Source organism: Polypterus senegalus, chromosome 6, assembly GCF_016835505.1.
Source record: "Polypterus senegalus isolate Bchr_013 chromosome 6, ASM1683550v1, whole genome shotgun sequence".
In the NCBI taxonomy this organism is placed as follows: Eukaryota; Metazoa; Chordata; class Cladistia; order Polypteriformes; family Polypteridae; genus Polypterus; species Polypterus senegalus.
This window is the reverse complement of record NC_053159.1, coordinates 163,288,655-163,313,413: the sequence shown is the minus strand read 5'-3', so window position 1 is coordinate 163,313,413 and position 24,759 is coordinate 163,288,655. Positions and strand designations below refer to the sequence as shown.

Genomic DNA, 24,759 nt, shown 5'->3' with positions numbered 1-24,759 from the left:
GACGCTAAGGACTGTTTAATCTAAAATAAACAAATAAATAAAACTTTACTACCTTATTTGCTCCTACTGCTCCTTGTGCCTGATCGGTGTCTTAACGCAGGCCGCTTACCTGCGCACTACTGAGTTTCCACCTTTTACTGCTTTGAAGTCAGCCGCGGCCTTTTTTTCTTTTCCTTTAAACTAAGGAATCGCTGTTACGACGACGCGGTTATTTATTTACAAATGCCGATATCAGTTACTGCTGCTTTCTACCCTGCCGCCTCGATGCTAATTCAAATACAGATAACAAGAAAAGAACAAGTACAAATAACTTTTCCAAGCGCACTTCCAAACACCCAGCTACTTTTGCTCTTGTGCGGGCGAAAAAAAAAGCAAAAAAAAACCCTTCTAAAGGGAAAAAAGCTTTAAAAATTCCCACACGGTTCCTTAGAGGCAACCAAAACCCAAGTTTTTAAGAGCAAAATGTATTTTTTTAATGTAAATCTCACACCACAGAACAAACCAACACTCTCAACAGACTCTAGCGTTTGCAAAGCACACGTCAGCACAAAGCACACGTGACATCATCTTTGTTGTTCTAGAATTCACTTTGAGGTCTTTCACTGTCAAACTAGCATTCTGTTTCAGTTTTTGAGTTTTTTTCAATACTAGCCAACCCGTGGCGTACCATACACCGCATAATCAGGCCGGTTTTTTAATGATTTTTAAGCACAGGGAGAAAATGAACATTTGAAAAATTGGTAATGTAATAAGTCAGCAAGAAAAGCAACATTGTAACAATGCACGGAACGAACCAACACATGATCGTCCGTGACTGAAAACTGGCAGACCGCCATCACTCATGTGCCCACCTCCAACTCGTCACTTGAGTCATTGTCGTCTTTGTACAGTCCAGATACACCTGTGACTCTCCGTGTTCCTGCAGGAACATCTAAGAAGACGCACGTTTGTCTCGGATGCGAATTGCTGTATGTAGCGTGTAAAACAGTTTGCTATGGTGCATGCGGTCGTGCGTCGTAACCGAAAACTCTGTTTTTAAAGACTTCTTACTTCATTGTGTTTTTAACCTCAGTTTTAAAGGATAGTTTTAAGGATCTCATGAGATACCCCTCACAAACCGTTTTACACACTGCATATGGCGATTCACCTCCGCGAGAAACATGCCTCTATGAACAGTCAACGTGGCTCGGAGGTGCCAGGAGTTGGTGGACGTGGCTCCTTCCTGCGTTCGCCATAGGTGTATCTTGTCGGCGGCCCAGTGAATCCACGCCCCTTCCGGCGTGCTTTCCATGGTTGTCTTGCCTTAGTGAATTATATATATAGATTGAGATCATAAACATACATGAGCTCCCATTGCAATAATTCGTGTGCTTCTCTGGTCTTCAACTCCCATCAACTTTCACAAATCTAAATAGAGCTAAAACAGATTCCTCTTGCAGCCCCACCTTAACCTCAGAACTTTTACTATCTCAGTTTGTTGTCCTGACCACAGTTTGTGCTTAATTGTACATTAACATCACCACATCATTAAAATTTCTCCACATCTAGCTTCCTCAATGCCCATCTCATCACCTCGCCCCACCCAATGCCAGATTTTCAAATGTATAATGCAGCATCTTTCCTTTCACTTTTCCTGTATTTGCCTTATAATATAAAGGTCAAATCTTTTGTTCATCTGATAGACATTCAGCTGACTTTTACCTGATTCTTTTGTCTAGCACCGTATTAACCACTTTTATTATGTTCTCCCAAAGGCTGACTGCTTAATAAGGCCGATAATGTTACACACATCTGTCAAATATTTGACTTCAGGGCTTTTGCTGCCATTAACATGTTTAAGACCACTCCAGTTGGACTTGTTACTTTCTAGTCTTAATCTTCTCAGCACTTTTTTCATCTCCTCTTTTGAAAAATCTAAGCACAGTACTTCTATTTTCTTACAAAGATCATCATAATCCCATTTGTTCTCATCTTCCAGGTATCCTTGTGTTCTTAGAATGGACAGGTTCATGTTAATAGTTACTGTTATAAGGAAGAAGAAGAAAGAAAGAAGGCTATTTACAGAAGCACTTTAAATAAATAAATACATAAACAGGTAGATTAATACATAAATAAATTCATAAACACACACTTGATGATTTGAACACATACCAGAATGACTATAAAGTAAGAAAATGAAAAAAAAGAAAGAAAGGTTCTGACATGGCTGTCACAGTGAGGGATTATGCAGACATATTGTGGTACACTTGTGCTGTATAATTTGTTAGCTGAATGTCCTCAGTGTTAGTGTGTTAGATAGAGGATGTGCAGCTTTTTCATAATGACACTCAATTTTGTTTTAATTTTCTCCTTCGCTATGACCTCCAAGGGGTCTACAATGCATCCTATAACTGAGCTTTCCCTTTTAATTAGCTTTTTGATTCGGTGGACCTCTCTTGAAGTGATGTCATTAGACCAGCACATCACGGCGTAGAAATCTGAACTTGCCATCACAGAGGATGTGAAGGATGTCACTTTCCACATTAAAGGAACGCAGTCTTCTAAGGAAAAAGAGCCTGCTCTGCCCTTTCTTATATAGTTCCTCTGTGTTCTGAGACCAACCCAACCTGTCTTTAATGTGGACCGCCAAGCACTTGCAGGAGTGGACCACCTCTACATCCACTCCTTGAGTAGTGATCAGACATAGAGGCTGTTTGGTGCGGCATAAGTTAATGACCAGTTCCTTGGTTTTGGTGATGTTAAGTTGCAGACAGTTCTCTTTGCACCAAGAAACACAGTTCTCCACCTGACTCCTACACTCTGTCTCATCCCCTTTATCAATACACCCCATAAGTGCAGAATCATCTAAGAATTTCTGCAGATGACATGACCTGCTACTGTATTTCTAGTCGGAGGTGTACAGAATTAAGAGAAAAGCAGACAGGACTGTTCCTTATGGCGCTCCAGTGTTGCTCACATCCATATCATTGACCCAGTCCTTGAGTCTCTTAGACTGTGGTATGTCTGACAGATAGTCCATTATCCATGACACCATAGGCTCATCCACTTGCATATCTCTGAGTTTACCCCTTAACAGGTATGGCTGGATGGTATTGAAGGCACTGGACAAAAAAAAAAAAAAAATTGTAATTCTCATAGTGCTGCAAGCTTTGTTCAAGTGAGGATTAGACTTGTGGAGCAGATAGATAATTGTATCCTCCACTCCAATCTTTGTCTGACAGGCTAACTGCAGTGGTCTTGTCACTGGCCATTCATGTTGAAATGGTAGTTGTTGTTAATGTAGTAGGAATGGTGTGGGGAGACAGGTCCTTGGAAGAAGGTGGCAGTGGCAGGGGAAATCTATTTAAAAATTAGTTCAGGACACTAGATTTGTCCACATTCCCTTCTAGCACCTGAGTCCTGGAATCCTTGAGTCCAGTAATTATACCCAGTCCATTCCAGACATTCTTCATGTTATTCTGAGTTAGTTTGTTTTCTGTTTTAGCTTTGTAAGCATACTTTCCTTTAGTCAGCTTTTTCTTTAGCACACTCTGTATTGTCCTTCCAGGCCTCATTGCCACCGGATTTGAATACTCTGTATCTAATTCAAGAGACCTTTTACCTCCTTAGTAATCCAGGGTTATCTGTTTGGAAAGCAACACACTGTGTTTGTGGGTGCCACTGTGTTGACACAGAAGTTAATATATGTCTATAATGCAGTGATGGAGTCCCTCAAAATTGTCCCCATGTGAGTAGCACATCATTTCCCAGTCTGTCATTTCGAAGCAGTCATTCAGAGTCATATCATCCTCCAGGACTCCACTCCCTCACTATTCTAGTGGTAACAGATTGCTGTCTAATAACAAGCTTGTAGCTGGAAATAAGATGAATCAGGTTGTTTCAGATTTGCCTAAAGGAGCCAGTAAATTACACTTAAAGGTACCTTTAACATTTCACATTGACAGGTCCAGCTTGCTATTTCCTAAAGTGGAACCAGTCACAAACTAGTGTCAGTAAGTGATACTTACAGTGGTGTGAAAAACTACTTCCTGATTTCTTATTCTTTTGCATGTTTGTCACACAAAATGTTTCTGATCATCAAACACATTTAACCATTAGTCAAATATAACACAAGTAAACACAAAATGCAGTTTTTAAATGATGGCTTTTATTATTTAGGAGAAAAAAATCCAAACCTACATGGCCCTGTGTGAAAAAGTAATTGCCCCTTGTTAAAAAATAACCTAACTGTGGTGTATCACACCTGAGTTCAATTTCCGTAGCCACTCCCAGGCCTGATTACTGCCACACCTGTTTCAATCAAGAAATCACTTAAATAGGAGCTGCCTGACACAGAGAAGTAGACCAAAAGCACCTCAAAAGCTAGACATCATGCCAAGATCCAAAGAAATTCAGGAACAAATGAGAACAGAAGTCATTGAGATCTATCAGTCTGGTAAAGGTTATAAAGCCATTTCTAAAGCTTTGGGACTCCAGTGAAGCACAGTGAGAGCCATTATCCAGAAATGGCAAAAACATGGAACAGTGGTGAACCTTCCCAGGAGTGGCCGGCCGACCAAAATTACCCCAAGAGCGCAGAGATGACTCATCCGAGAGGTCACAAAAGACCCCAGGACAATGTCTAAAGAACTGCAGGCCTCACTTGCCTCAGTTAATGTCAGTGTTCACGACTCCACCATAAGAAAGAGACTGGGCAAAAACGGCCTGTATGGCAGATTTCCAAGACGCAAACCACTGTTAAGCAAAAAGAACATTAGGGCTCGTCTCAATTTTGCTAAGAAACATCTCAATGATTGCCAAGACTTTTGGGAAAATACCTTGTGGACTGATGAGACAAAAGTTGAACTTTTTGGAAGGCAAATGTCCCGTTACATCTGGCGTAAAAGGAACACAGCATTTCAGAAAAAGAACATCATACCAACAGTAAAATATGGTGGTGGTAGTGTGATGGTCTGGGGTTGTTTTGCTTCTTCAGGACCTGGAAGGCATGCTGTGATAGATGGAACCATGAATTCTACTGTCTACCAAAAAATCCTGAAGGAGAATGTCCGGCCATCTGTTCGTCAACTCAAGCTGAAGCGATCTTGGATGCTGCAACAGGACAATGACCCAAAACACACCAGCAAATCCACCTCTGAATGGCTGAAGAAAAACAAAATGAAGACTTTGGAGTGGCCTAGTCAAAGTCCTGACCTGAATCCAACTGAGATGCTATGGCATGACCTTAAAAAGGCGGTTCATTGCTAGAAAACCCTCAAATAAAGCTGAATTACAACAATTCTGCAAAGATGAGTGGGCCAAAATTCCTCCAGAGCTGTAAAAGACTCATTGCAAGTTATCGCAAACGCTTGATTGCAGTTATTGCTGCTAAGGGTGGCCCAACCAGTTATTAGGTTCAGGGGCAATTACTTTTTCACACAGGGCCATGTAGGTTTGGATTTTTTTTTCTCCCTAAATAATAAAAACCATCATTTAAAAACTGCATTTTGTGTTTACTTGTGTTATATTTGACTAATGGTTAAATGTGTTTGATGATCAGAAACATTTTGTGTGACAAACATGCAAAAGAATAAAAAATCAGGAAGGGGGCAAATAGTTTTTCACACCACTGTACATGTGTAACTGAAACAAGCAATATTAAACCAGCTTTGATTAAATTTATGAAAAAAATCGCACTGTATACCTTTTATGCTGCACCATTAAATGAAAGAAAGGAACATTGCAAACAATCTCAATTGGATATCCATGATGGATCATGTGATATCAGTGCAGTCTTTTGCAGTTGTTTCCTGACTGTCATGACATGATACAATATTTGTGAATCTTCCTAACGCAACTCAAGGTCATGTGTGGACGGAACTTGTCCTGGAAACACTGGGTGCTGTGTACGAGCCAACTCTGGATGGAGCACATCTTTATTAATGGGCCCATTTCTACACATCTGCATTCCCACTCGCACAGTGCCAATTTACGATCATTAATTAACATAAAACACATCTTTGGGTCCGGGGTCCATTAGAATCCTGTCCTATTTCAGCTGCAAACAAAAGTCTGCAAATGTAAGTCCTATGTGTACAAAACTGTTCTGTTTCTGTCATTTGAGTAATATAGGTGCAAAGCTACGACGAGTACTAGGCTACTACCAAACCTGCCAAAGTTGTTTAGTCAGAGGGAAAGACAGCTGATAGTATTATGTGCTATGTTTATTTTTATATTTCAGCGTGATCAGGATAATGTATTTTCAGTCTGCCTTTAAAACATTAGTACCATACATCAGATAAATGACTGGCAAGGAAAGAAATTATTTATGTGGGATGGCTTGTTCTGAATTTTAAGAGACAGGCTGAATTGTACTGGAAGGGTGTTATCAGGTTAGACCACCGTTTGGGTCTGGCTGTGGAAGTGTGACTCTTAAAATTTATATATAGGAGATCTGCTGCATCTCAGAGGTTTTGTGTTTTGCTTACTTGCTGTAAAAACCACTGAACAATACAAATCAGGTTTGCTTGGAAACTCAATTTATTGCAATCAGCTGTACTTCAGTTCAGTGGAGTTGTCACAATAATTTTACTACATGAGTGCAGTGATGCATGCTGAACATCTGGGAAAATTTTGTCATGCACATAAGTCTACCTTCTTACAAACTTCAATAACCGTTCCACCAAAAAGTCAGTTGTGTCCAGATACTCTCATACTTGGAAATTAGATATTGTAGATGCTCATGGATTTTTGATAACATTTGTTAATAAAAATGAGAGTCATTAGGGTGATATAATATATCATTAGTGATCTTAACTTGAGGACAACCTGGTATGTCAATGGTTCATGCAGTTCTCTCAGAGCTCCAGGATGCTTAGGCCGCCTAAGTCACTTTGTGAAGTTTTCTCCACCCAAATCTTCCTGGACAATTTTCTGGGTACAATGGCTTCTTCAACATGTCAGAGGCATGGGTTTTGGGCAAACTTGTGACTTGAAAATGTCCTGGTGTACTCTGGGTAGTTGGGGTTGGGTCCATTTTATAGTATACACTAGAATGGGTTTGAGTGGTTATGTCAAATGGATCAATTATTATGATTTATCATCACACAAAGGCCTTGTTTGTTGTACATCCACCATCCTTTCTGTTTACAATAACCAAAGGACTGACACTCATCACTCTTGGCTTGGGAACAGCCCATCTAGTGTTTACATCATACAGTATTGGCTTTTCACACCACTGCAGAAGTTCACTTTACGCTTGGAGGCTAAGCCTCCACTGGCCTCTTATACACACTGTTTATACAAGACATTCTAGATTCGGTGCTTAACCATGTTTTCTAATTGTGATTTTAGCAAGTAGTGTTACTCATTTAAGTGACATAATAATAAAAGCTGCTTGTAAAATGATTTTTAAATAATTCTGGAGGAAGGTGAAACATAGTGTTAAATGGTTTTGTTTTAGTTTATTATATTGATGAAAACAAACAAGAAACGATTAAGCTATGGTAGAGCAATTTTGAGGACTAAATGCCACCTGAGCATAGACTAAGCTGTATCATGCCCATTTATTATCAGAGCACTCCTACGTGGAGGTTAAGGAACATAAACTCGTAAATAGGATCTCAAGGTTAAAGTCCAACATCTGCTCAACTTACTGAAAGCAATGCTCATTAATTACTGTGCTGATTACAAAGCAGCAAACACCCGTCGACCTGGGCACTGCTTATATTTTAAAGGCTCAGAAAAAATATACTGATACTGAAAATGAATGCAATTATCATGTGAAAGAATAAATTGAACAACTTTTTTATGTTTCAGCAATAAGTAAATGTGATGTTGCCATGGAAATTTCTTCCACAAAGAAAAACTAAAAGGCTGCAACCACAAAGCTTCTTCTCCAGCTACAGATCATCTCAGTAAGCGATTTAATTAAAAACAAACATGAGGACAGCCTGCCATCAACGCAGCATGTCACAATATATATGTGTTTATAGAAAAATTCATTACATTAGCAGTGCTGCTATTCTCCCTTTCCCTGATTAGTGAATTTTTCCAAATATGTGTCTTACCTCAAATCCGGCAGTGTTCACATTTGCTTTCTGTAAGAGACATGATATCTGAATGAATGCAGTGATTGCCCAGAGCAAGCTCTTTTTATGGATATTTACATTTTCTGCTATAATAAATAATTTTTAACTAATTTAATCACACGTCCTAAGTACTGAGGTATTTTAATAAATAAATCACTTGAATAAATAGGGCCAAAAAGAGGTCAGATATGGGTATATAAAAATCATGGTTTTATTTAAGCGCTGTGCTTGACTGTCATCTCATCTAGGGCTGTTCTCATCTTATATCCAACATTCCTGGCCTTGGACCCAAAATCTATAAAGGAGGATGCGACAGAGTATACAGTAGGAGTCAGGTGGACAGCTTTGTTTTTTGTTACAGAAAAAAATATTAATGTTCGGAAAAAAGGAAATGGTTATTGAATTTGCTGCACCAAAGAGCCTCTATTTCTATTTCACCATTCAGGGAGTGGATGTAGCGGTGATGCAGTCTCTCAGGTGCTTTTGGGTCCACATCAGTGACAGGCTGGACTGGTCTCGTAACACTAAGAACCTGGATAAGAAAGGACAGAGCAGACTCATTGTGTTCTTGGGAGACTGCATTCCTTTAATCTGGATAGTGACATCCTTCACATCTTCTTCAACTCTGTGATGGCCAGAGCGATTTTCTATGCTGTAGTGCACTGGGCTGGACTGGGCTCGTAACATCACTTTACGAGAGGTCCACTGAATCAACAAGCTGATAAAAGGGCAGGTTCAGTTATGGGATGCACTTTGGATCTCCTGGAGGTCATAGCAAAGGAGAGTATGAAAATAAAACTGAATGCCATTGTGAACAATGCTGGACATCTTCTCTCTGACACACTAACACAGAGTAATTTCAGCCAACGAACCATTTAGCAAAAGTGTGACAGGAAATGCTACTGGGATTCCTTTATACCAAAAGAAATGTGCCTGCATAATGCCTCACTTCAACTGTAACTGCCAAGTCAGACATTTTCTTTCTATTTATTTATTTAAAGAGCTTACATAAAAAGGCAAATTTCCCCAGAGGGCATATAAAGTTCTATCCATCCATCCAAATGTTGTCTCAAAATATAAAACATAAATGGATAGATGAAGATATTGAGAATTTTGTGCTTCTGCATATGCAGATTATTTCTATGAAAAATAAATGTTATCCAGAACACGGCTAGAAAAAAAAAACAAAAACAAAACTGTAAATGAAATATTCTGTTCTGTGAAGTTATGCTGATTTTTCATTTTTATTTCACATGCTCACTATCCTTTAAGTATTTTAACCATGAATGTGCTTAAACAGTACAAGCCTACAGCCCAGAAGGTGATTTGCAAGATAACTTGTAGGAAGTGTCCATCTATAGATCACCAACTACAAACTAACTCGTATTTAGTAGTCAATGTTTTAAAAAATGGTGCTTTATTTATTTTAAAAAGGAAAGCCTTAACACCCCCTCAGCCTGGTGCTTTACACACCCAACCCACACAGACACTAAGGCATATGATTGAAAATAATTAATAACATGAAAACTATTAACACACAGAAACACTGTCCAGTTTACAGATTGAAGATGATTCCAAACAAACAATTCCACAAACAACCAGATAATGAACCAAGAATTTAAAAATCCAGAACAAGAAACTGGTAATGCGCAAGAGTGATATTGAGGTTATGATCCAGAAAAGGCTGTGGGAGAGTGATTTACTGCAACAGTGAAAAACGATTGACTATGACAAGAAAGTGACCAAACTGGCGTCTTTTTTGATCCTTGAAGCCATTAAAGGGTTCTTCCTGACAGACCCAGCACAGCAGGCTGAGGCAGGCTGGGAAATGTAGTCCCACTACATGTTAGCATAGCTCATGACCCCAGAGGACTTCTATGGTATAGCAGGGAGTCACCAGGAGTGATTAAACACCATCTTTTTTCGTATTGATAAGAGTCAGATCTGAATAATGGCTTCATGAGTGTCCTTGGGTAATAGAGGTTATTTACTATCTGTACTTAAAGTAACCTGCGGTGGACTGGCGCCCTGCCCGGGGATTTCTTCCTGCCTTGTGCCCTGTGTTGGCTGGGATTGGTTCCAGCAGACCCCCGTGACCCTGTGTTAGGATATAGAGGGTTGGATACTTGCTGACTGACTGACTGACTTAAAGTACCTCATACAGGACAGAGACCTTTCAGCCAAGTTACAGAGCATGTGATACAACAACTTGCCCCAAAATGAATCACATAAACTAGGCCTGTTGGTCTTAAATGTGGTGGGTCCACAGAGCCAAACTTTTGCATTTTAAGAAAGATGTTTTTGGAAAGTGGCAGTGTACACATTTAATAAACGTGCGTCCAGTCTCAGCAGGTCTATATATAATATATTTTTGCCAGTTGTCTTTCTGCTAGTTGCTCTCAGTTTATGAATTGTATGCTTCCTATTTGGACTCAGGTCATTGGGGCATGTTGTATAGAAATCAGTGACATAATATCTTCGATTTGTGGGCCAGTGAGGCCTAACCAGTTTAAGAGAAGCACAATAACAGGGTGTCAGCCTGGTCTAACTTCCAGGGTGCAGGACTGACATGACATATTGCCCGGTGCAAGTCAGTTGAGTCACCTCCTGAGCTCCAATTGATCTGCTCAGGGATGATGAGCTATAACCATGTTACTGTGTATATAGCAGTCAGTAGAAAATACTGAAAAACTGTACTTGTTGCTTTGCATAAGATTTCCAGCAGAATAAGTAATTTTTTGGATTTCCAAAGACTGTCACTAAAAATAATATGAAACTCCTAGTTTGTTCTTCCTGTTTTGGTTGAGCAAGACTCATGAAGAGCCAGTAACTGAGAGCCTAGTGTTTCATCTGAAGGCTATAGTGAAGCCTTGGCCATACGCTGCTTCTGCTGCTTTGGTCTCATTTCCCACAGTATATTTCCTGATCTCCAGACCACAGATTCTGCTCTTTATATTATTTTATCTCTCTAATCCAGTGTCTTGTGTTAAGTGCCGTTACTGCTTTGCATCCACTTTTGCTGAGATTAACTTTACCAACCTGCAGCTCAGAATGATTGAAAACTGTTGGAGAAAATAGAAGCATGCAGGACTTAAACTGGATGTGGTCACTGAACAATCTGAAATAGCAGCACAGCAGTTACAGCCACTGCCTGGCATTTGCAGGAATCTACTCTTTTTCCTGGTTTTGTCAATTTCAGTGTGGAGTTCTCCAGATACTTAGGTTTCTTCTTGTGTCCCTAAGACTCTCTCCTATAAAAAATTTGTTAAAGCATGGATGGATGGATGAGTGAGACGTAAAGCTGGTGCCATTCCAGTGCTGGAGTCAGAGTACTATTCTCTGTTTTGCTGTTATTTAAAATGTGTGGTGATGACACACTCCGCGTTTGCTAATGAACGTGTTAATGAGGAGTTAAAAGCTGGAATATAAACTAGCTGAGATGATGTCCCCTGGGACACGAGCTGGCTGCCTCTGTTCAGATGTTCTGTCTGGAGTCGTGTTTGTTTTGCAGGGAGGTGGACGGCGTTTCGGCTCCATTTTTGCTGTTAAAGGAACACAAACTCTTTAGCTTACATGTGTAGCCTCATCCAGGGTCATTCCCCCTGAATTTTAAAACAGACATTTTAACTGCATATTAATGTTCTGCCATAATTTGATTATTTATTAAAATGTGTATCAATTAAGACCTGAGAAATGATTTTTGAATCATGACTTTATAGATGTGTTTTAAGTCTGAAATTTAAAATGGGATAGGCACTGGCTCTGGCAACCCTTAAATTTGTTTTTAATATTCATCCTTTCAATGAACTCGCATGTAACCAAGTTTGGTGACATTAAAAGATAAAGAAGGCTGGGTGGGATTCTGATAAGCACTTTGCTAAAGGCAACACATTTGAAACTGAAACACACTAGTATTATATTTTAACCTCACTTATGAACTGCAGGGTTTTAAAGAGCTGGTGCTTCTCCCGGGAAAAAGTTGGGTCAAGGCAGGAAGCACCAGTGGTTGGGTGTCGGCCCAATGCAGGGTGCAGTCAGACACACACACACACACACACACATGCTGTCAGACTTGGAGATTTGTTAGTTAGACTAACCTGCATGTTTCTGAGGTATGTGAGGAAACCTGTAGAAAGAACAAAATGAGACGCTGACAGAATACGCAAACTACAAACTGAAAACTACCAGGCAGGGATTTGAATTCAGGACACTGAAACTTTGAGGCAGCAGGTCTAACAACTGCCCACCGTGATGGTCTCAATGTGACATCCCTTTTCAAAATATAATTTCCATATTGTTTTTATCACATTATAAATAGCATGTTAGGATACACAGTGGTCTGCAAGTCCTCAAGCAGAACAAGAAGCAACTTGGTTTTGAAATAAATTGGAGCGGCACACGTTTGCCAGATTTCATTGTGCCACCACACTTGATTACCATACACCCACTACTAGCTACTTTATCAGGTCCGTCTACCTAACAGCTAGTGCCTCATGAGTTCAAGTGCAAGTTTATAATAATACAATACAATACAATACATTGAAATTTGTCTTTGCGTGTACACTGTAAACTAGTGACAATAATACAATACAGACTTCAAACACAAAGACAAAGAGATGTCATCAAATGATGATAAATTATCATTTAACTTTATAAATATTAACAAGACACAGACATGCAGTGGTCAGTATGAGTAGCCAAACGACATACATTATGGATAACAACGGACCCTGAATCTCGTCGTTTGAGTGCTAATACTCCCTGAGAGGTGTCTCAAGTCTCAAAGAATCCTGGGCAGTACGTGTAGTGTAAGCCTTTTATAGGAAGGAGCTGTGTGCCAGTATTTACGTACATCCACCTTACCACCCTTTGTAGTGCCATGTAGATGCACCAGGATGTAATGTAGACAGAGAGGAGCTGCGTCTGGCCACACAATCAGAGGTGAACAAGGTTGGGTGTCTGTGTTCAGGGTCATCGTGGAGGATGTGATCCTGTGAATGCTATTCTTAAAACTGCTTGAATTTTTGGGTGTGATACAAGGGATCTTTGAATGTGCTTCTTTCCCTGTTTGGACAGTCAACAACCGTACATGGAAATGGTCCTGCTGGTTGTGTTAAGCAGCATGTAGGTCAGCTTTATTGTTCATATTGCCATCATTGCCAAGTTAATTTTGTATGTAATTAAGAATACTGCGTATATTTATAGAGATGGATTAAATTGAGACAGCCAAGACGAGCTGATTTTGACATTTTCCAGAGTGGCTGCTCTACAGTGTGATCGGACAAGTAAATTGACATCTCGAAGACCTCACGATGACCAAACAGAAGACTATTACTGTTCACAATTTAAATTATCATATAATATTTAGTTATTTCAACATTATATCCACAATGATATCACCTGCCTACATTAGTTTTTGGGATTATACAGTTGTGCCATCGGTTTTCTTCTCCTATGCAGAAGAAGTGCAGGTTTGTTTCTTTGCAGGCTCTGTGTGAACGTGTCAGCTGTCCAGGACTGGGCCAAGTCCCCTTCACATTTCTGCCAGGATCAGCTACGACTCTTGTATTTCTGTACCGCTTTAGGAGTCAGTCAGTTGTTGAATTGATTGTCTGTCCTGGCACAGACACGTTTGATTTTACCATTGGGTTTTTAAGCTGCTTTTTGTTGCAAGAAATAAAACCTAACCTTTTTATTGTGACAATCTGTGGTTCTGAGTGCAAATCACAGAAGGGATTTTGACATTTTCCATTGATGGTCTTCACGGAACATGTACATCAGATATCATAAAGGTCACACATGAATTGTATTTCAGTCTGCTTATATGAGCCATCAAACAAAAATACATTTTTAAAGTTTTGATTGTCATGGTACAGTTTAAAGTCGTGTGGTGAAACTGAGAAAAATCCCTACCCCCAAATTCTGGAGTTCTTTCACACATCCATTGATCACGTAATGAAACGTGGAGCTACAAGCAGCAATTCATCTCCCACGTTAAACATGCTGTAAACGTTGAAACTAAAGTTGTGGGTTCCATTGCTTCATTTATATTAAAAAGTGAGTGAAACAATTAAGGAGTAAAATGTCATTTATGTCATGGATGAGCTGCCTGATGTTTTTGAAAACTAATGAGCCACAAAGTGCTTGGACCCGAATGGTTAGTGTGATGCAGTGCTGCCACTAATATAGAACACACCCTGGTGGCCTCGCAGTAATGCTTGTCGCCCAGCTGGCAGTCAGTCGCTTGTTCTCTGCTCGTTGGTTGCTGGGTTGAGTTGGTGCACTTCAGGCACAAACCTTTTACATGGTATCAGTTTTACAGGGAGTTGTGGACTTGTTGTTTTAAATTAAAGGCTAAATGTGAGCCGCAGTTGTGGTGTTCTCTCGCCGTCTGTCTCTGCTGGCTGACTTACCAGAAGCACACGCACAGTCGCACCTCTCGCTCTCCTAAACCTCAATGGCGGTACAATCAAAGTGAGAGCATCACTCACAGTACCCAAGATATCAGAGTAATAACAGCCCACATGTCCTTCTAGACAGCTGTCGTCTTGTTAAATTTGATCAATGGAATTAATCATTGCACTTACCTCAACTTCTACCAAAGCAGTATGCTTAAGCAACAGTAACAGTTAAATATAAATATTTAAGGATACTTCCCATAAGGATATACAGAAGCCAAGGGTGACACTGAAATTCAAAGGCAGGAGATGAAGTGGGGCTCGTCGCTCACTCTCAGGCCAACGGCTGTTGTTTGGTCAAAACTGCTTGTCTCTTTCCTACAGCAGTGTCCCTCTGCTTCTTAAACTATCATGAAGTATTGTAAAATGTACTTGTTTAGATTGAATTAAATAGATCACAAAGTATGTCAACATGTTAATCAGACATCTGATTGGATTTCACTTCTTAGGAAGTCCCTCTTTTTACAGTAATGGCTCTTAGTGCCACGTCCTTCCTTCCTTCCTTCCTTTGTCTGTCAGTGCAATGGATGAAGCTGCTCACGGTGTCTCCGTATGCTTGGTTGTTGTCATCAGGCCCTTCAGCGTACGTCCTTGTTTTTCAGCTTAACACGGAGGCACTCACATCTAGCGAGCCACTAGTTGCTACTTTGTGTTTCAGTATTCTCCGTCTCCACAATATTGCAAAGGAGCAAGGCTGCCACATTTGAGGACTGAATGAGGCATCTTGAGCAGGGCGGTGATGTTAGCACCCTTACTGCCACCTGCTGGACAGCAGGAAAGTCGCTTTACCTTGGCTGGCTAAACTGCTTTTTTCTCTGTACCATTAGAGACCAACCTGAGATGGGCACACAGTGGACGTGTTACAGTTTTTATTTATTTAGATTGGTCTGTAGTGTGTCAAAAAAGCCAAACGACACGCACAAAATTCATTAGGTGCGTGTGCCGTGTCAGATGGCAAGACGTTAACCTTAAACCTCTGTGTGCCTCCATGCGGGCATCGACCGTGGTGTGGCCGTCTCTTTGATCTGAACCAGTTCTTTCAAAACGCTCCATTGTAGGAAGCTGTTTCATTCCTTTCTCAATCCCACTTAAAGTAGCCCAGTGTCGGGGCTAGCAGCACTGGGCACAAAGCTGGAAGTAGTCGTGGACAGTTGCCAGTCCGTCCCAGGTCCCTATTTATGCACACACTCACACTCAGTCACTTTGGAATCAACCTAACCTGCATGGTTTAACACGGGATCAGACATTTCAATTCAAGATGGCCCCTCCGCCTCATTCACTGGTCAACAGTCCTGTCTTCAATTTAAAACGCATTTCTTCAGCGGCCACTGCTTTGATTTTCTGCAAGAATTTATTTAACAGTATTTTAATAAAACACAGATGTGTTTTGGCTGTTGTGAGCATACAGCTGGATGACATGACTACGTGGATTACGTGACACGAGAACCATGAGATTTTTTCATGTTGCGTGCTGTGGTCCAACATCGGTCACCATAGACTCCCATTGTATCAGAAACTTTGCTGTCTGTGTTCTCCTTGAAAATATGAGATTAAAAATATTTCTCACCATAATCTACAAGGGGGTAAGATATATGTCTAGAAAAATGTATCATTTTTGGGTGTGATATTTCTTTAATTCATGAAGAAGAAAAGCCACCCTGACGTGGGTAGAATGTACAAACTCCACACAGAAACCTGGGAATGGAGTTCAATCCCAGCAGGCTGTGTCTGTGAAGCTGCGGCACGAATCACTGCAGCACCGAGCTGTCCTGTTGAAAACGTTTATTCTCTTTGAAATATTTGAGGAGAAGAGTATTCTTTCTTTTGTTGTCCTTTTAATGCCTTTCCTTCTTTTTCCCTTTACAGATGGCTTTTCTTACGAGAGGACGGCTATTGAAAGTTGGATCAAAACTAAGAAACACTCGAGCCCCATGACAAATTTATCTCTGCTGGAAACTTCTGTGGTTCCTAATAGGACACTAAAGATGGCCATCGATAGCTGGCTTGAGAGCCAATCACTGCCCACTCCATCAGGCACCGCCGCTAAGCTTAGCTGAGGGTTGAGTGCACACCGAGCCGGACTCGGCTCTATGCGAATGTGGGAGTCTTAAAGCACTTCAGGGTTCTTACTCTAGCGAAATGTTGTTATTGCCACTTTCGTTTTGTTATCACTTTGTACTGTTGTCATAAAATTAGTTCTGAAAAGGTAAGGACCACAATGGCAGGGGCGCAATCAGGAGTGATGATTATGCAGTAGGCTCGCAGTAGTCGTAAATTTACACAATTGCTTTATGAATGGAATACTCTACACTATTCATGCGATAGGGACACTTATAGTGACAAAGACAAAGGCGCCAATGAAGGAAATCAACGGACTAAACATATGATTAGCATCGCAATTCATGGAGCAAAGTAAGAAAAGGCTAAATGTAAAGCCACAGGGCATGAAAGAGGGTCTTAATGTCTCAAGATTCTGCGAGTCTTAAATGTCCGAATTCTGAATTTAAATGTGCTGACGTGAATTACCAATTAAATGCATTTTCCAATTTTAGAGAACATTCTTCAGTCAGTCTTTATATATTGTATATTTTTCCTTGGATTAACATATGTGGCCTGTCGTACGTTGTCTTTGTCCAGCAACCGTTGATCGTTTGATTTTTAATCTCACAGTTAAAGCCCCACGGGTACCTAATGTAGCACTTGAGAATAACGTCGTCTGCTATTTGAGTTTCTGTTTGTAGCTCTTCTTGTATCGTATTATTGGACTCCAATAAATGAGTGAATTCAAAACGAAGCCTTTTTAGCGTTTTAAGTACTAAGACATCATGTAATCTCCTGTGGAATTTTGATTCCATGTAACATTTAATTCATCAGTTGGTCTCAAATGAAGACGGCTGTTGAATAATTTCCGTCTGATCCGTCTTCACAGAAGCAGTAATCTGAAGGGCAGCATTAATTCTTTATAAGGTGTACTTTTTACCGCTTCGAGAGATTTATAGACACAGTTTGCCTCATTGCAGTTATGGAGTTACAGTCTAAAGTACGGCAGATGCATTTGGGTTTGTTTTGGGTAAATCTTACCTGCCCAGCGATGACCTGAGAACGAACTTCTAAGGCCTCCAGCCGACTGAGTGGTAACAGCAGCTGCCATCAGCTGGTAAGTCTGAGGTATGGCAGCACTGCCATCTGGGACAACTGATTGGGCACAAGGGGCAGAAATGGGGAGCTGGTGGGCCACTGGAGGTTTATTTTCATCACACTGGCACTTTAGTCTTCCTTGTGTCTGTAGCTGCTGGGCCTCGTGTCACGTGTGTGCTGTAATGTCTTCATGCTGTTTTGATTTGGCTTCTTGTTTTACAATTTGGGGGACACTACTGATGGCTAAGCAAACCAGCGCTGAGGGGAATTTGTGAAAGTTCATTTCAGATCTTGTGTTTTCTAGCCATTCCCTCTCATCTATGGCCCATTTACTCCCCATCACGTAAGGGTGCCACCCACATCGCAATCCTCTTTCAGGGTCAAACCCCTGTCCCCTGTGCTTGTCCTACTCTTCCACAGACCGGTGCAGTCCCACGCCACTGAGGGGTCTGCCTGATACAACTGTGCACCCCCTCTTACGGCAGGCAGCCATGCTCTTTTTTTTTTTACACCATTAACTTCACCAGCCTGAGTTGCTGTACAAAGCAGCTGTTGGCATCATAGCTGATCTGGTGCAGACATCTTCCCGGCAGAGCTTTGCTGCACAGTGCCTTCCTCCATTGGTCGAGTTGGGGGTTCTGTCTGTCGCTGTTGTATTCAACGGGTAAGCGTCACGTACGGTTTGCAGAGCGTTTCGTGATGGGTTGCCATGGGCCGTTTAAGCACTCTGGGGGTCTGCAGAGATTCTCCAAGGGGGAACAATTTGATGGTCATCATGGACCGAGCTGGTCAAGATTGGATAGGAAGAAGAAAAGGTTCAGAAACACTACTTTAATGGAATACTCCACCCACAAATTCTATATATATTTATACATTATTCATCCTTGCAGTTTTTAGTGATGGCCAAAAAATATCAAATGTTTTCATGCAGAACAGCGCTAACAAAGTTACTGACCCCCTAACCAAGGTAAACCCGGGAAAGAAGTGACAATGCGATCTGTGAAACACTGAGTGAGGGACGGGACAGCGCTGATGTTGTCTTCGGGAGCCCTGCCTTCAAGTCATTTCTACGTGGGCTTCCCGCTCATACCTCAGAGACCTGCATTTTGGGTTAACTGGCAGCTGTGAGTGGCCCGTCGTCCAGCGTGGGTTAACTCTCATCCTATTCAAGGTGTTGGCTGTGAACTGAATAAGCTTGTTGAGTGACTGGATGGATAAACTTCCCAAGAAAGGCCACTTTTACTCTTTGACGACTTTTGTTTGTTGTTTGTGTAATCCATTTTAGGTGCTTTATACAGCAAAACAAAAAAACAGCCGAGCCTTCCTGCTGCTTGCAGTAGACATGGCAGTGCAGAGGGGCCTGGCGAGCTCAGCAAAGCCTCACACTTCTGTCTCAACGCCGGGGTCTGCTGATTCAGAGCGAGCACAGTGGCGTCCATGTCTTATCGAGTCACACCGTCTCGGTCCATCCCAGGTCACATCTTTTGGACTGTATTATAAACTGCTGGTGGTCAGTTGAGAACATTCTAGAGACCCTCAGAAGCAGCTCTTTACTGTACAGGATGAACTAAAGGTCGAACTCCCCTGGTTGCGTGCGCAGCGACTCCCTGTAGGTGATGCCAGGCTGAGCCCCTCCTGGAGACCCCAATGGAGCCTCAGCCCCCACAATACTGTGCTGCACCACCTCTACAGTGACACCAGCACAATGGCACATTAAAGGGGGTTACCTTTGGATACTGGGTGGTGCAGTGGGTGGCACTGCTGTCCCAGTGTCTGTCTGTATGTTTACTGTGTATGCGATGCCCTCGATCACTCAACCCAGCTAAATGTTTCATATTGCCTGCCACTAAGCCATGCGTTGTTAAAATGTGTGTTAACATTACAAGCGTATTGCACCTCAAAAGTTTAAACACGATGTCTTGTAGCTCCCTATAAGAGGACCAATGCTGCGTGTTGGCACCCAAGAACTTGTTTGTTTTTCATCAGTTTAGACCACCTGTTGTCACAGCTCAGGAATATTTCAGGCAGGCTTCACTCCGTCATGCCCGCTGTGCTAGATGTCTTTAACCGACTGACGAAGTGCTGCCTCCAGTTTTCATATCGTGTGAGTGCACACACACATGACATGACATGTTGGTACCACCATAAAAAGGCACTTTACAGCAGTGCCCACTATCCTAATGTAACTGGAGCACTTTAATAAAACTCATACTGCAACAAGGACACCTAGCGAGAATGAAGCTGCTTTTATTAATCATGAGCGGTGACATTCTGTTAACATGCAAGTCATCTGTGATGCCAACATGAGACTGGCGATCCTTGTGGCTTGGTGGCCACCTGTGACTCATTTAATTTTGAGACAAAGTAGCTCTGACAGACGCCTTGCTGATGGTGCTGTACGTGATGGCTGACATGTCGGTAAGGTGCGTTCACGCATGCACATTCACAAGGCGACTGACTTTTAAAGGGTGCAGTGTGTACAAATGTGCATGCGCCAGGTTTGCTAAATCAGATTTTTTTGCCATGCACATTCTTTTTTTTTTTCCTGCCATGCAATTGAATTCATAAAGAAGTCTTTGATGACTGCATGGGTTTTCCTCCCACATCCCCAAGGACGTGCTGGCCTGATGCCTCATCTTGCATGACCACAATGCGACTCTGGGTGTACGCGTCCTGCCAGGATAAAATCTGAACCCCGAACTGGATTATTTACTTGGTGTACTTGTACAGACACAAACTGCACGCCGTGAACTCCCAGAAGACACTGCAGTGCACCACTGGAGTCCTGTGAGCAGCTCTGGCCACCAGACTACAAGAAAGACACAGCAGCACATGAAGCTGTGCAAAGGAGAGCATCCTGGTGCATCATGGGACTGGAGGACTCGTCCTACTCTGACAGAGTCGGAGCAGACGAGACAGTAGAACCAGCAGCTCAGGGGTGAATCACATACTCGAGGACACCAGTGGGAATTAAGGGATTTAGGACTGACGCCAGGAGGCTCCTCTTTAGGCCAACAGTAGAAGGAATCCGGACCAAAGTGCCAAGCCATGGAGACAACCTTGAAGAAGGATCTGGATGAGATATGGAGACAGCCTGGCTAAGAGCTAAGCAGACGAGCCTGATGGGGCTGAATGGTCTCATCACCAGGGTACGCCGATGACAAGTGAGCCAAATGGTTTAAAGAGAAGGCACAACGCGACACGCGCACAGACTGGCGCCGCAAGACAGCAATGGAGCCCAGCTTGTTGACGGGGAGTTTTATTGTTTCCCTTTTTGTTATGGCAGTACAGTACTAGTACAGCGTGTGGTGACAGGTAATACAGGCCACAATACTGAAACTTCCAATAATTACATATAACGTACATATTAAACATACAGCAAAAGGAAACCCAGCCGACAAACTGAGATCCACATCGTAACTGGGGAAGAAATCCACGGCTGCATGCATTTCAAACCAAGAAAAGCTCCAAAGTGATCTCTGAAAATGTCTTCTATAGATTGTGCAAAAATAACTATAGAAATATATTGCTTTTACAAATGGTCAAGCAAGTATAGTGGTAAATAAATTATTCTATTTAGCAACAATAAGCAGAACATTATAGAGCAATTTATAAAATATACAAACATGTACACAAGTATGAAAAGAAAATACTTAGAATCTTACAATATCAACCGAAAACTGTGCAAAAATCCCTCAAATACACATCACTTACACCGACCTTCCCTTAGCAGAAGGAATTATACAGTATTTTACAAAAATGAGGACCTGAAACACCCGACTAAAAGCAAACACGATAAATGCCCTTCTGCCACTGCTTGGACCCTCGCTGGCACTCCACGCCGTCCCCCTCGCGTCAGTCAGTAACAAAGTCTGATTATACATTTGAAGAATTCGGAAAGCACCGGGAAGGCATAAACTCTGAACAAATAAAGTGCCGTTACTCTCTTTCTTTTTTCCGTTCCTGTGTGTCTACATGCCATGTTACTTAGGAATCAGTGCAATATCCAGCCTTGCCGCCATGTCGTAAGCATGCGCCTGTAACAGAAGTGAATGAGCCTACAAACGGCTGTTAGTTACAAAAGGAGTGCCAGTCTAAATACTGCCTGTGGTCGTCACTATTTACACCAACGATAGAAAGTAAAAATAGCTTCATTGTAAAAGACATAGCTCTAGATATTATTATGAAAACAGACATCTCGCCCGCCAGGGTCCCTCTTCGCTTTCCCCCTCTGGCCGTTTCTGTTACACGTTTGACTCGATGAACGATCGCTTTGGTTTCATAGAAGTAATGTGAAGGGCAGGATTATCTCGTATTAAGTGAGGCGGCTGCTTCGATTTGCTGTCCGGAAAAGAATGCAGGGTGGCCACAGCTGGCTTTGTGTCTTTGAAACAGGTGGCCGCTTGGCAGAATTTTTCCCCGAATTCTTTGGAGTGCATTCCATTGTGAAGGCTTCCCACGGGACCCTGAGAAGGCGTTTTAATCTGGTCATGGTAAGCGCTGCCCTTGGCAAACGGCAACTCACAGTTGATGGCCTGAGCCTGCCCGGCGGACAGAGTGTTTGTAAGTAAGCCATCTGTCGAATGGCTGTGCCAGCTGCGACTCTGCTGATGGCTTTGCTGCAGTTGCTGAAATCGGGCCGTTTTATCCATGATTCCCATGAACGGGGTTGGCCTCGCTTTATAGTCTGCCATCCCGCCCTGGCACTGCTTAGCCTTGCTCTCCATTGTGGTCTTAATTCGAACATCTGGTCCCTGAAGCTTCCCGCTGTCGGACAAACTGCTGCTGGACGCCAGACTGCTGGTTGAACTGGAGATTTTCATGCTGCCGGCCTGCGATCCGGAGGTGGACAGAGCTGTGCTTGACGAATCCTTTCTGGTCTCGCAGAGCCCCTGACTTGCCGTAGCCAGCAGGTCCAAGGAGGGCACCGAGTGTGCAGACAACCTCTCGGCTGTCTTGGCCGCGCTGGAGAAGGACTGCAGCGAGGAGCAAGACTGCAGCGTCTCGTTACTGGAAAGCTGGACGTTCGGGCAGGTGGCAGATCTTTCTCCGTCTCCACCTAAACACCCGGAGGTGCTCTCAAGGCTCGGCTTTAAAACTGACGAGACGTGTCTGCTTGGCAAAGGGCTGTGAGGCGCGTTCTGAGATGCCGCTTTGATGCCAAACTGACTCTTTCCACACCTGCCACTGGAGTGCAGGGAGCTCATGTGTTGGTTGGTTTTAACAATCTGGGCTTGCTTGGTGGGCTGTGTGACCATACCCTGCTGAGATATCGGCTCCCTCATGTACTTGTGGGCCTGCCGACTTGAAGGAGATGACGACCTGGGCTTCCTCTGTGATCCCCCCATTCCTTCTCGGTTCAGTGAGTAGATGTTTTGTACATTCTGATGCCGGTGCTGGACGCCCGAGGCGGCTGCTTCGTCTTGCAGAGACACATCCTCTTCATCGGCCTCCTCGTGCCCCGCTGCAGCTTGACTCTCCAGACTGTGGTCCAGTCCTTCCTCTTCCTCGTGCTCTGAATCATTGGCCTGGCCAACCTGACTGCTTGCCCCCTGTTGCTTCTGTTGAGTTTTCTGGATCTGTTTACACTCGTCCTCCACTCGGGCCAGCAGGCGCCTGATCTCCCGGTTGTTCGGACAAAGTTTTGCCGCTTCATTGAGGTCTGCTAATGCAGCAGCAAATTGCCTGAGAAAATACAATAAAAGGCAAAACCAATCAGTTAGAATTATTAGCCATATTACTTAATTATACATCCCCATCCTGTCCTCCAGAACTACCCCAAGTCCACTAGTTCAGAATCCCAGTTCAAGCCCACAGCTATTGTCAGACTTCTTTATCTTGGTACCAAAAACTCGCAGCCAACTCAGTGGGCCGTAAACTCGGAGAGAGACCACCAGTTCAGGCTGCTGTTCAAGTTGTCTTCTACTGCTTGTGCTCTGAAGTCTGGTTTAGAGGAAGAAATGTCAATGCAAAGCGTTTCCAACCGCACACACACAGTAATAACACGATTGAGCTGCTCCTCTGTTTAAAATGACGACATTGTGATTCAAGCGCACACTGCAGCCTGTCACTTGAGGGGACCCGCACAGGTCACTATAATGTTTGGGACCACTGGAGTCACCGGTGTTTGTGATTCCTCAGCTGTGTTTCACTGGTTTTATTCTTTCGGTTTCGATGGTCTTCCTGGCTTTGGCATTTTCTTCCCGCTGACCTGCTGTGCCTCTGCCCACAGTAATTCTGGGACACGCCGCTGAGTCCTTAACAGTGAGGAACTTCAAGTAGGCAGAGGAGCGAGGAAATGGAGAGGAGCTTCAGTCCCACACACAACACTCTCCCCATCCTGTAACCTCCGGTGTGGTGGCCTGAGGGTGCCACACTCTGAGACCGACACAGAAAAATAAAGGGACATTCTGAGCAGCGGGACATCAGCTGTGGTGCGGTGGTTAAGGCTCTGGACTTCAAACCCTGAGGTTGTGACACCGTGTGACCCTCACAAGTCACTTGACCTGCCTCTGCTCCAGCTGGAACACCAAAAGAAGTGGATAAGAAGATCAGCCAAGTAAAGAAATGTAAAAGGAGCTGTGGCTCATCACTCCCCAGAGTCACTTGGGTCGCACAGAACGTCTCTGCGCAATACGAGACCCTCCTTAACCCTGAGGTTGTGACGTTGGGCTGCCACTCTCCTACACGTGCCCGGACTGTAAGGAGGCGCACCCACCTATGACACCACAAATCAGGTGTGCCCGTCTTTAACTCGGCTGACTGGAGCTTCTAACGTCAGAGCTGACGGCTGACCGTTCCAACAACTCTGCGTCTGCTTGTCAAGGTAAGCTAATATTTTAACCTTTGCAGTTTATTTTTTTTATCCATTTAAACAAACCTACCAGTAAATTACACAGAGGTGAAGAATGAAGTGTATGTCACAGATGAGGTGTCGCGCTGTGCACTATGATTTGTCAAGTAAGAAATACGCCATGAATGTGTAAGTCAGGAATAGAACTAGACATCAGAAAAACGTTAGGAAACGGCCGAGTATCATGAGGGAGGCTGTTGGCAAAGTCACAGGTAAGCCATGAAACAGCAGTGAGCCTTCA

General features: G+C 42.8%; 2 protein-coding genes across 5 annotated transcripts in view; one reads left to right on the top strand and one right to left on the bottom strand.

Annotated features, from left to right (window-relative positions):
• wdsub1 (WD repeat, sterile alpha motif and U-box domain containing 1) overlaps positions 1–17,317 on the top strand; it is a 109,995-nt gene extending 92,678 nt beyond the window's left edge. Inside the window, exon 12 of the mRNA XM_039757459.1 lies at positions 16,394–17,317. Coding sequence (XP_039613393.1) covers positions 16,394–16,584 — 191 coding nt within the window. The 3' untranslated portion in view covers positions 16,585–17,317. The remainder of the gene's footprint in view (positions 1–16,393) is intronic.
• Positions 17,318–20,908: 3,591 nt separating this feature from the next.
• The window catches only part of LOC120531758 (protein TANC1-like), a 539,293-nt gene continuing 535,442 nt past the window's right edge, over positions 20,909–24,759 (bottom strand). For all 4 annotated transcript variants that reach the window (XM_039757454.1, XM_039757458.1, XM_039757456.1 and 1 more), the window contains one exon: positions 20,909–23,350. In XM_039757454.1, the coding sequence (XP_039613388.1) occupies positions 21,910–23,350 (1,441 nt within the window). In that variant the 3' untranslated portion in view covers positions 20,909–21,909. The remainder of the gene's footprint in view (positions 23,351–24,759) is intronic.